The 13437-nt window shown below is 43.4% G+C and overlaps 1 protein-coding gene across 1 annotated transcript in view; it reads right to left on the bottom strand.

The window, feature by feature from the left end:
- The window catches only part of NUAK1 (NUAK family kinase 1), a 179085-nt gene that overhangs the window by 15094 nt on the left and 150554 nt on the right, over nt 1-13437 (bottom strand). The window contains exon 4 of the mRNA XM_073556955.1: nt 12952-13017. Coding sequence (XP_073413056.1) covers nt 12952-13017 — 66 coding nt within the window. The remainder of the gene's footprint in view (nt 1-12951; nt 13018-13437) is intronic.

Raw genomic sequence — 13437 nt, 5'->3', positions numbered from 1 at the left:
GAAAGTGAGGCGACAGGGGCCTGATATATGGTGGAAGGAGCAGGGTGACAGCAGCACAGAGTATTTCAGGAGAGCAGTGTGCTTGTCTATGGGGGGTAGCCTGTTCGGTGCCAGGGATTGTACATAGAGCACTGTGTTTTATACACATGGATGTCTGCTTGTCTGCTCCACAGAAATCCAGGAAACATTTCTGCTGATTGATGGCCTGTTCTGATCCAGACTTTACATGCAAAGACAGTCAGTAACTTTGCAGGCCCCATCAAAATGGCTGCTCACTGTGTTCCTAGATGTCATCCTCTCTTTTCCCTTAGCAAACACCCAGAAGGGGAGGAGAGGAGTGACACCACACCCATGTCAGCAGATTCTGCCCATAATTACTGCAGGGCAGTAATGTGAGCTAGTTGTACACTAGGTTTTTGTGCCAAATTTCAGTAGCTGCTCCCTCTAGTGCTAACAAGTGGAAATGCCAAACTGTTTAAAATTATTTTTCATATTTTACAAAATTAAAAACAAATGATAATATTTTTCAAGAAAATGTAAACATTAATTGTTTACATTTTTTCAATTGCAAAAAAAAATTGTTTGGATGGCACCTTCCCTTTAAATGCATATATTTTTGTCTAACCGGTACAAAGGAAAAGCTTGGCTTTTTTGGCATTTTCCCTGTACATTCAACTTTAATGGCCATAAATCAGCTGACAGGGGCTCAGAAAAAGACAGAAGAGTTACAGAGTTTCCTGACAGACCGTCAGAATGAGCTCAGTGACGGATTCTCAGGTAAAGAAGTTGGCCACTTTCCCTTGTTGGTGCAGTTTTTCTCACAGACTACTCAGCACTTCTGTCCATAAAATGGCTGCTGGTAGCGGACCATGTGACCAGAACAATCTATCAGTCTACTCCAATTGTAAAACACCTCATATGGGAAAGCTGCTTTACTATTGGAGGAATTGATAAGTGATCTGGTCATATGGTCCTCCACCAGCAGTCATTCCATGGACAGAAGTGCTGTGTAGTCTGTGAGGAAAGCTGCACTAACAAGAGAAGATGGCCGCCGTCTTTACCTGGGAATCTGTCTGCAAGATCGCTGTGACTGTCTAAAAGAAAAGTCTGTAGCTTTTATCTGCCTTTTTCTGAGATCTCCTCAGCTGAATTGATTGTCACAGACTACACTAAAGTTGAATGTAGAAACAAATTCATAAAGCATAGAAAAATAGTAATGTTGGCTAGAGAAATATCTATACTTGTCTCTCCATTTACACGTATATATATGTATACTTATAATGGATTAAATTGTATATAACCTAAAGATGGATACAAAGTAAACATAAACAGCTATTGAATCATAGAATCATAGAATGGTAGCGTTGGAAGGGACCTCCTGGGTCATCTGGTATAACCTCACGCTCAAAGCTGGATTCACTAAATCATCCCAGTCAGATGTCTGTCCAGCCTCTGTTTGAAGACTTCTATTGAAGGAGAACTCACCACATCTTGTGGCAGCCTGTTCCACTCATTGATCACCCTAACTGTCAAAAAGTTTTTTCTAATATCTAATCTGTGTCTCCTCCCATTCAGTTTCATCCAATTGCTTCTAGTCTTTCCTTGTGCAAATGAGAATAAAGATGATCCTTCTACAATGTGACAGCCCTTGAGATATTTGGAGACAGCTATTAAGTCTCCTTTCAGTCTTCTTTTTTGAAAGCTAAACATTCCTAAATCCTGTAACTGTTCCTCATAGGACATTGTTTGCAGACCGCTTTTCTCTGAATTTGCTCCAGTTTGTTGATGTCTTTTTTAAAATGTGGTGCCAAAAACTGGACACAGTATTCCAGATGAGGTCTGACCAAAGAGGAGTAGAGGGCAATAATGACTTCACGTGATCTACTGTAGACTGTAGGCTTTTGTTAATACATCCCATAATTGCATTTGCCTGTTTTGTTGCTGCATCACACTGTTGACTCATATTCAGTCTGTGATCTATTAGTATACCCAAGTCTTTTTCACATGTGCTGTTGCTTAGCCCTACTCCTCCCATTCTGTATATACTTTTTTCATTTTTTTTGCTCAGATGTAGTACTTTGCATTTTTCCCTGTTAAAAACCATACAGTAAGTTGCTGCTCACTGCTCCAGTTTATATCTTTTCTTGAATCCTCTCTCTTTCTATTCTCTAGTACTAGGGATACTATTGAAGAGAAATAGCGCAATAGTGCATTATCCAGTGTAGGTATATCAATTTAAAAATAATACTCTCACCAGAAGTAGTTGTAATAAGCATGGAGGATTCACTGCTGCAGAAACCACAGATCCACGAGGGACCGACGTAGAAGATGCAGGATAGGAAAAAAGTGGTCAGACAATCCACGCTGTGAATCACTATGAACAATTATTATTACAGTGGTCTTTATTCGACAAGACCTGGTGGTTTTTTCCTGAGGAAGGAGTTCTGTGAAACTTTGAAACGCGTCGAATAAAGACCACTGTAATAATAATTGTTCATAGTGATTCGCAGCGCGGATTATCTGACCACTTTTTTCCTATCCTGCATCTTCTTCTCTAGTACTAGCTATCCCTCCTTGCTCTGTGTCATCAGCAAATTTAATCAGTTTACCCTCAATTCCTTCATCTAAATCATTGGTAAAGATGTTGAACAATACAGGGCACAGGAAAGAACCCTGTGGAACTCCACTTGAGACATTCTTCCAACTGGATGTGCAGCCATTTATGACCACTCTTTGGGTCCGATCACTAAACCAGTTATGAATCCACCTAACAGTTGATTAGGGAAGTGACACTTGAGAAAGCACGTGGGCGAAATGTGCCATGGGACGTTTTGTGGTGGTGTCTGTAACTTGGCTGACTGCATCATGGGTAAGCACTGAACTGGTATTAGCGCCACATGTGTGGCTTGAGCGATCAATCCTTTCACTATACTAAGGGTACCGTTACACTTAGCGATGCACCAGCAACCCCGACAACGATATGGATCGCTGGTGCATTGCTAAATGGTCGCTAGTGAGCTGCCACACAGGCAGATCTCACCAGCGACATAGCAGCGGTCGGGGGTCGCTACTTACCTGTCAGACGCGGCGATCCTGACGTCCTCCCGCCCGCGTCCACGTGTCGCTCGTCGGCGCCACAGGAAGCCCAGCAGGGAGAATTCCTTGAAATGGTTGTTTATAATCTCAGGATGATTGGTTGACTCGTACTGGGGTCTAATGCGATCCTTTTGTCCTGTGTGACCTTTTTGACATATCACCATTGCTTTCCTGTTGCTTGGCACATCCTCTTTGCATAAAAACCTCATGCATATGTCATTTTTTGCTTGTGATATATGTCTTTTAAATATATGTTCAATAAACTTTATTGATTTTATCTTTGAGCAATAGTGGTTTATGGATATTTTGTATCCATCTTTAGGTTACATATTAAAGTTGAATGTGCAAGGAAACAAAGAGCCTGTAAAAGCTAAATGGTGCAAAATTTGTAATGAATCCTAATTGTAACATTTTTTTACCCCCAAAATACAAGTATTTAAGTAAAAGAAATTGTCCCCAAAAATGGCCAACCCCTTTAAAGGGAATCTGTCACCCTTTTTTTGGCCTTTCAGCTGCCGGCATAGACATCGGGGGCTTATCTACAGCATTCTGTAATGCTGTAGATAAGCCTCCGATGTAACCTGAAAGAGAAGAAATACACGTTATATTATACTCACGAAGGTGGGCGGTCTGGTCTGATGGGTGTCGCCGGCCCGTCCGGCGCCTCCCTTCTTCATGCGATGATGTCCTCTTCTCCCGTCCTGTAATGGCTCCGGCGCAAGCGCACTGCTCTGCCCTGTTGAGGGCAGAGCAGAGTCCTGCAGTGTGCGGGCGTCGGGAGAGGTCTGGCGCCTGCGCACTGCAGAATTCTGCTCTGCCCTCAACAGGGCAGAGCAATGCGCCTGCGCCGAAGCCATTTCAGGATGGGAGAAGAGGACGTCATCGCATGAAGAAGGGAGGCGTCGGACCGGACAGCAACACCCATCGGACCAGACCGCCCACCTCAGTGAGTATAATATAACGTGTTTCTCTTCTCTTTCAGGTTACATCGGGGGCTTATCTACAGCATTACAGAATGCTGTAGATAAGCCCCCGATGTCTATGCCAGCAGCTAATAGGGCAAATAAAGGGTGACAGATTCCCTCTAAGTAAGTGTTATGTTGCGAGTTCATTTTTCCCTTCACCATTGAGGTCTGATGAACTCCCTCCTCTGGTGAAGGAAGGTAGTGAGGCTGATTACCAAACACATGGGCAGCTAGATGATGACTGGGTGGCTGGAATTGAGGACTGGATATAAGGCTGCCGACGCCCTTCTTCCTGGCTGGTGATTTTCCTGCTGGATTCTTGGAGACCAGTCTGATTCCTGCATCTCAAAGCTAAGTTTTTCTGCTCTGCTTTGTACTCTTCAGTTTTGTTTTTGTTTTGCCTTGTTTTTTGAGAGTTCTGCCATCCCCGGCCGGGGGTGAGCTGAATTCCATTTTTGTCTCTGATCTGTTGATCTTTTGCTCTGTCTTCAGAATATACCTTAGTGCTGATATAGTCTTTTGAAGCCTAGCGACTTCAGGGCCTGTTTTTCCTATCAGTCGGTTGGCTCATTTTGATAGGGTTTTTGCGGATGGCAGACAGCAGCTTTCCTATCCTGTCCTATGTAGTTAGCTTGGGCCCCATCATTTGCTCAACCTATCTTTCTATCTGTGTTAGTGTTTTCATCTTGCTTCACCGTCATTATATGTTGGGGGCTGCCTATTGCTTTGGGGTCTGCTCTGGGGCAGTTTAGTTTTTTCCCCATTCTGTCTTTAGGCTATGTAGTTCTCCGGCTGTGATCGAGGGGTCTAGGGCACCGTAGGAACCCCCCACGGCTACTGCTAGTTGTTGTGGATAGGTTCAGGGGTCTGCAATCCGATAGCTGCCAACCTCTCTGGTTTTTCTGGATTTATCTGGTATTTTGTTTTTTCCTCCTTCGGTGACTCATCATAACAGAATCACCAGCCATACCGCAGATCCTAGGGTACTCAATAGCAGGAGAGAATTGTAAAAGAAAAAAAAAAAAGTGTCAGAATTTTTTTTTTTTTTTGTGTGCATATTTTTTCCTCTATATCTCTGAGGCCGTAGGGGAAATTTTTCTCTCAATGGAGATGAAGCAATTGTCTGATCGTGTGGAGCAGCTCGCTGCCGAAGTGCGGGGAATTTCCGCCTATCTTGCTCATTCACATGCTGCTGAACCAAAGATTCCTACTCCTGATGTATTTTTGGGGGATCGGTCTAAATTCTTGAATTTCAAGAATAATTGTAAATTATTTTTTGCCTTGAAGCCTAACTCGTCGGGGAACTCCGCGCAGCAGGTTAAAATTGTCATCTCTTTGCTGCGCGGCGATCCCCAGGATTGGGCGTTTTCTTTGAAACCTGATGATCCTATTCTGAATAATGTGAACGCATTTTTTCAAGCCTTGGGGTTGTTGTATGATGAACCTAATGCTATTGATCAGGCTGAAAAGACCCTGTTGGCATTAAGCCAGGGTCGGGATTCGGCAGAGTTGTACTGTCAAAAATTCCGAAAGTGGACAGTCCTTACTACCTGGAATGATGGTGCCTTGGCAGCCCTCTTTCGGAAGGGTTTGTCAGAAACTGTAAAAGATACTATGGTGGGATTTCCTGTTCCCTCTGGTCTTGACGATTCTATGTCATTAGCCATTCAGGTGGATCGGCGTTTACGTGAACGCAAAACTACACGAGAGATGTTGCCACCTGTTGAACAAATGTCTGAACCTATGCAATGTGATAGAGTTTTGTATAGGGCGCAACGTCAGGAGTTCAGAAGGCGTAATAAGCTGTGTTTTTTTTGTGGAGATGCCTCGCATATTATTTCTGTCTGCCCTAAACGAGAGAAACGTTGTGCACACACGTTTTCTGTGGGTGGTGTTCAACCCAAGTTTCTTCTGGCAATTACTCTGATCTGCTCCCTGTCCACATTTTCCGCCAAGGCTTTTTGTGGATTCAGGAGCAGCTCTTAACCTGATGGACTTGGATTTTGCTAAACGTTGTGGATTTCCTATGACACCTCTGCGGACGCCTATCCCTTTGAGGGGTATTGATGCTACTCCTTTGGCGAAGAATAAACCTCAGTTTTGGACCCAGGTGGTAATGCGGGTCGCCCCAGACCATCAAGAAAATTGCAGATTTTTGGTGTTGCATAATTTGCATGATACCATTGTTCTGGGGTTTCCCTGGTTGCAAATTCATAATCCAGTTCTGGATTGGAAATCTTTGTCTGTGGTGAGTTGGGGTTGTCGGTGTGCCCTTAGTGATGCTCCTGTTTTCTCCACCTCTCCCCAGTCGCATGATGTTCCTGACTATTTGGCTGACTTTTATGATGTATTTAGTGAGAATGAGTCTGCGTCTTTGCCTCCTCATAGGAGTTATGACTGTGCAATTGAGCTGAACCCGGGGTGTAAATTCCCCAAGGGTCGGCTTTTCAATTTATCTGTACCCGAGCACGAGGCTATGCGATCCTATATTAAGGAGGCATTGGAGAAGGGTCATATTAGACCATCCTCTTCACCCTTAGGTGCTGGGTTTTTTTTCGTGGCTAAAAAGGATGGTTCATTAAGGCCTTGTATTGACTATCGTGCCCTCAACAAAATTACTGTTAAATATCAGTATCCGTTACCCCTGATTTCTGATCTATTCTCCAGAGTTAAAGGTGCTTGCTGGTTTACCAAGCTTGACCTCAGGGGGGCGTATAATCTTATTCGCATTAAGCATGGGGATGAATGGAAGACGGCGTTTAATACTCCGGAGGGACATTTTGAGTACCTGGTGATGCCTTTTGGGCTCACTAATGCCCCTTCTGTCTTCCAGTGCTTCATGAACGATATATTCCGAGACTTTGTGAATACATTTTTGATTATCTATCTGGATGATATTTTGATCTTCTCCAAGAATTGGGACTCTCATGTGGAACATGTTCGGACTGTGTTCCGGATTTTGAGGGAGAATTCCCTGTATGTCAATGGATCGAAATGCCTTTTTGGTGTACAGAGGATTTCATTTTTGGGATTTATTTTGTCTCCGTCAACTATTGAAATGGACCCGGCCAAGGTACAGGCCATTTATGATTGGGTTCAGCCCACTTCTTTGAAGGCCCTCCAGAAGTTTTTGGGTTTTGCTAATTTTTATCGGAAATTTATAGCTAATTTTTCTGGTATTGCCAAGCCATTGACGGATTTGACTAGGAAGGGTGCTGATGTGCTGAATTGGACTCCGGAGGCTGTTTCTTCCTTTCAGGAGCTGAAGCGAAGATTCACTTCTGCTCCGGTTTTGCGGCAACCTGATGTCTCACTCCCGTTTCAGGTGGACGCTTCTGAGATTGGTGCAGGAGCGGTGTTGTCCCAAAAAGATCCTGTGACATCTAAAATGAATCCTTGTGCTTTCTTTTCGCGAAAGTTCTCCCCATCCAAACGTAACTATGATGTGGGGAATCGGGAACTGTTGGCTAGAAATGGGCATTTGAGGAGTGGAGACATTGGTTGGAGGGAGCCAAACACCAAGTCGTGGTCCTTACTGACCACAAGAATTTGATTTACCTGGAGTCGGCCAAGCGCTTGAATCCTAGACAGGGTAGGTGGGCCTTGTTTTTCACACGTTTTGATTTTGTGGTCTCTTTTCTTCCGGGCACTAAGAATGTCAAGGCAGACGCCCTCTCTAGGAGTTTCCTTGCTGATTCTCCTGTTGTGACTAAGCCTGCTACCATCTTAGGCGAGGGGGTAGTTCTTTCTGCCATCTCGCCCGATTTGAGACGTGCTCTGGAAGAGTTTCAGGAGGACAAACCTGAGCGTTGTCCCAGTGGAAAGTTGTATGTTCCTGACCAGTGGAGGAAGAGAGTGATGTCTGAAGTTCATTGCTCTGCATTGGCTGGTCATCCAGGTATTTTTGGTACTAGAGATCTGGTGAGTCGGTCTTTTTGGTGGCCCGCCTTGTCTCATGATGTCAGGAATTTTGTGCAATCCTGTGGGACTTGCTCCCGGTCTAAACCTTGTTCTCGCTCTAGTGGCTTGTTGATGCCTTTGCCGGTGCCCAGGAGGCCATGGACCCATATTTTAATGGATTTTATCTCTGATATGCCTGTCTCTCAGAGAATGACTGTTATTTGGGTGATTTGTGATAGATTCTCTAAGATGGTCCATCTTGTACCACTCCCTAAGTTGCCATCTTCCTCTGAGTTGGTGCCCTTGTTTTTGCAACAGGTGGTTCGCTTGCACGGGATTCCTGAGAACATTGTATCTGACAGAGGAGTTCAGTTTGTGTCTAGATTTTGGAGGACTTTCTGTTCCAACCTGGGAATTCAGTTGTCCTTCTCCTCTGCGTTTCACCCTCAGACCAATGGGCAGACGGAGAGAACAAACCAGACTTTGGAGTCGTATTTGAGATGTTTTATTTCTGCCGATCAGGATGATTGGGTTTCATTTTTGCCCTTGGCCAAATTTGCTTTAAATAATAGAGCTAGTTCTGCCACTTTGATGTCACCTTTTTTTTGTAACTTTGGTTTTCACCCTCGATTTTCTTCAGGGCAGGTGGAGCCTTCTGCCTGCCCAGGTGCTGAGACTGTGGTGGAGAGAATGCACCAGATCTGGGACCAAGTAGTGGATAAGTTGTCTCTCTCCCAGGAAAAGGCCCAGCGGTTTTCCAACCGGCGTAGGACCGTTGGTCCCCAGTTTAAGGTGGGTGATATGGTTTGGTTGTCATCAAAAAATATCGCTATGAAGGTGGCTTCTCCTAAGTTTAAGCCTAGATTTATTGGACCTTACAAGAGTTTGGAGATTATTAATCCGGTCTCTTTTCGGTTGGCTCTTCCTGTCACATTTAAAATTCATAATGTGTTTCATAAGTCCTTGTTGAAGAGGTTTGTTGAACCAGTAGTTCCTGTGGTGGCACCTCCTGACCCTATATTGGTTGAAGGTAACATGGAATATGAGGTAGAGAAGATACTGGATTCCCGTCTGGCTAGAAGGAGACTCCAGTATTTGGTTAAGTGGAAGGGTTATGGTCAGGAGGATAATTCCTGGGTCTCTGCCTCTGATATTCATGCCGAAAGATTGGTGCGTGCCTTTCATCGGGCTGACCCGGATCGCCCTGGTGGCATGGATGAGGGTTTGGTGACCCCTCCTCAAGGGGGAGGTACTGTTGTGAGTTCATTTTTCCCTTCACCATTGAGGTCTGATGAACTCCCTCCTCTGGTGAAGGAAGGTAGTGAGGCTGATTACCAAACACATGGGCAGCTAGATGATGACTGGGTGGCTGGAATTGAGGACTGGATATAAGGCTGCCGACGCCCTTCTTCCTGGCTGGTGATTTTCCTTCTGGATTCTTGGAGACCAGTCTGATTCCTGCATCTCAAAGCTAAGTTTTTCTGCTCTGCTTTGTACTCTTCAGTTTTGTTTTTGTTTTGCCTTGTTTTTTGGGAGTTCTGCCATCCCCGGCCGGGGGTGAGCTGAATTCCATTTTTGTCTCTGATCTGTTGATCTTTTGCTCTGTCTTCAGAATATACTTTAGTGCTGATATAGTCTTTTGAAGCCTAGCGTTTTCAGGGCCTGTTTTTCCTATCAGTCGGTTGGCTCATTTTGATAGGGTTTTTGCGGATGGCAGACAGCAGCTTTCCTATCCTGTCCTATGTAGTTAGCTTGGGCCCCATCATTTGCTCAACCTATCTTTCTATCTGTGTTAGTGTTTTCATCTTGCTTCACCGTCATTATATGTTGGGGGCTGCCTATTGCTTTGGGGTCTGCTCTGGGGCAGTTTAGTTTTCCCCTTTCTGTCTTTAGGCTATGTAGTTCTCCGGCTATGATCGAGGGGTCTAGGGCACCGTAGGAACCCCCCACGGCTACTGCTAGTTAATGTGGATAGGTTCAGGGGTCTGCAATCCGATAGCTGCCAACCTCTCTGGTTTTTCTGGACTTAGTTGGTATTTTGTTTTTTCCTCCTTCGGTGACTCATCATAACAGTGTTACATGAGTAGTATATGGTAACTTATGTTAACATTATCAATGATTTTAGCATCCCCTGTTCGAGTTCATAGAGAATATGATAAAAAAAAACCTCTGTACAATCTAGGAATATGGACGTACAATATAGGAATATGGACGTACATTTGTAAATCGGAAATGAGACAACGCCAAAATATGGTAGTGTGAATAAGCCCTTAGGGAAAAGCTTATATTTTCTACGTCTGATAAACTTTACTTCTATTTTAGAGAAAACTATTTCAGGTAAATGTTTAATTTGGCAATGTTATTGGAAAAATGCAATTAGGATTAATTATTACAAAAGTGTTCATGCACGTTCACCATTCATTGAATGTACAAGGTGCAGTTGTTTTCTTACTCTGTCACAGTGGTTGACTTGACCTTGTCCCCGATTAAAAAAGGAGATATTTGCATACTTAGCATTACGCACAGTACAAACTATTGCACTATTTTTGTCATTTCTGACTCAGGAATTTGCAACAACAACTAGATCTTCGACATGTGCTAGTCAGAAAAGCTTTCATTCTGCATTTTTAAATATTATGTTGAAAATTATGCAAAGCAGTCTGTTTGCTGGACAGCGATTTGTAAGTCTATTAAGATGACATTAAAATAATGAATCACATTATGAGAGCCAAGGTCACTTCAGGTTACCACACGAAGAGCGTATCCACTGAAATAATGATTGTATCCAAAAAAGTGGAGAGCGTGCTGGACAGGGCTGGCAGGCTGCACTGGGGCAGAATGTGATACATGAGCGATAACAACGCTTTGTAATCAACTGGAGGTGGGATGAGAAGGAAGAGATGAGGTGTGTACAGAACATGATGTGTGCAAGTGCTGTGGGTGGCACATTTGTACTTGGCTGCTGGCATGGGAGTGTGAGATTCAGGATGAATACTGCACGTTTCTACATGACTACATATGGGTGCCAGTAGTGAACTGTTAGTTTTGAGTGATTTATGGGTATAAATGTAATACTTGTTATTAAACAGAAGGAGTAATTTATATGTGACAAAAGATTTCTACACAATAACCGTGGTACTATTGGATTTTTTTAGAAATCGACAAGAAGCATAAACACAGTACAAAACTATAAGGGTAAGTTCCCACGATTAGGAATTGCTACAGGGTTGACGCCGCATATTTTCTAGAAATCCCATGTCCACTATGCGCCAGCGGATTACTAACAGAAACTGACATGTGGGGCATCTTTCCAGACCGCAGCATATCAATCTTTCTTGCGTAGACGCCAGTCTCCGCAACAGAAATTTAATCGATAGAATGTATTGGACACGGTGAATGCGCACGGTTCAGTAAACACATGTGGATTCACATGTGTTCAATAGAAGGCAGCGCTTTGGGAGAAGCGAACATATGCTGCATCCAAAGCGCTTCTACTTTAGGATCGTGGGTACATAGCTTAACAGGACCCACTAATTAGCTGCAGATGACTTCCATTCAAGTGGTCAACATATACCGACCCCAGTGCGCTGCTACCTCCTTTACCTATCATTTCTCCATCTGGCTTCTACACTTTCACTCTACTGACATTCTCACTGTCATCGACGGTGATTTCAACAAACCCAATGACACCCAAAACTAAGCAGCCTCCAAAATCTTGTCACTTGCTTCATCCTTTGATCCTACAATCGTTCTCCACAGTCACTCATGCAGATGGACACACTATAGACACTGTGATCCTTTCAGCTATTCAGCACTGGCTTTACTCTCTTTCAGATAAATCAAGCTCTCACTTCCACCAGATATCTGATATTTCCAAAGGAGGGAGAGTGAAGACAGTGCTGATCTGCCACAGGGATTGCATGACATAATGTCACGCAATCCCTGGGAAAGCCAGTGCCGACACTGCTGGAACAGTGCCGGCACCGGAGGGGAGTATAAATGTTATTAGTTTACAGGGGAAAAACATATGGATTCAGAAGGGGTTGTCCGAGTAGTGGGCAACCTCTTTAACCTCTGGTGTCTTCTCTTCTGCTTTATATAATGCAATAATCAGACTTATCCTGAAGAAGCCATACATTGACCCAACCTTTACGTCAAGCCATTAACCCATATAGCTACTCTCTTTCACTTCACGTCCACATTGAACATTCATCCTACCTTTCATCCAACTCACTCTTCAGCAACCTACAATGTGGATTCCATTCCCACCACTCCACTGAAACTGTCCTAACCAAAATTTCTAACGACTTACTAACTACACTGACATACAGGGCATGGGATTCAGTCAGGAGCATGCATGCTGTGCAGCCTTCCACCCCCACCTTTAGAAAGGTGTATTCAGTATCTGTGGAACTGAATACACAATTCCTTCAGAAACAGCATAGAGGGATTTTCTATTTTTAAAGGTTTTCCTTTGGATTTCATGTTTACGGTATATTTGAAAGATTATTAAAATCACTTGCTCTACATCTATCAGCAGGTTTTTGCTATATAATCTGAGAGCAACATGATGTAGGGGCAGAGACCCTGATTCCAGGAATCTTACTGGGCTGCTTATTGTAGCTTCAATAGAATCATTGTTTTATTAGCAGGAGATTACCAATAGAGTACTAGTTGTCTGGTGCCATGCAGTCTTCCTGCTCTGTATAACCCCTCCCCACCCCTGATTTGCATTCAGTTGCCAATCAGTGATGTGGACAGGGTTATAGAAAGCTCAGCATTCAGAGAACTGCTACATCTGCAGCAGAGAAAACAGTGATTTTATTAAAATGAAAGCGTTTAGACCAGTAGGAGTAACATCGCTGGAATCGGTGTCTCTGTCCCTGCTGCTCTCAGATTGCATTACAAAAACTTGATGATAAATTCCCTTTAAAGTGCTACTTTCTTTTATAACATTATTAAAACTTCCATAGAAACAAATCTTCCTTACCTTAATGTTACCATTTTCATCTAGAAGAATGTTTTCCAGCTTGAGATCTCTGTGTACAACACCATTCTGGATAAATAAAAAATGAATACGGTGAATGAAATAATATAGAAAAATAATGGCTTTAGTAATCCCTTCACTATGCTGTTACCAACCTGACGTCTATGAGCAGGCTATCTATTAGTCACGTGCTATGCGGTTAAGACAAGAATGAGTGGAATCCATCCTCCTACAAAGTATATGAAACAGAAGATTCTTCTAGTACCTTATTTCAACTCCCTTGGTCTGTAGTGTGCAGGAGTAATATAATCTGCAGCTTAGTGCCAAGATCTGGAAGTGCAAGTCTAATTCCATTTGGGTGCCTCTCAGATATGCGATAAACATTTCACAAAGATATGCTTTGATTATGGAGGAAAAATGTGTTATAGTGGAGAGTTAAGATTATCCAAGCTTTAACATTTTCAGTTGGCACATAAGAATCTTAGCCCC

This window comes from Dendrobates tinctorius, unplaced genomic scaffold (assembly GCF_039654945.1).
Source record: "Dendrobates tinctorius isolate UK_male_01 unplaced genomic scaffold, ASM3965494v1 ptg000241l, whole genome shotgun sequence".
NCBI classification, from domain to species: Eukaryota; Metazoa; Chordata; class Amphibia; order Anura; family Dendrobatidae; genus Dendrobates; species Dendrobates tinctorius.
This window is presented reverse-complemented; position numbering and strand designations above follow the sequence as displayed.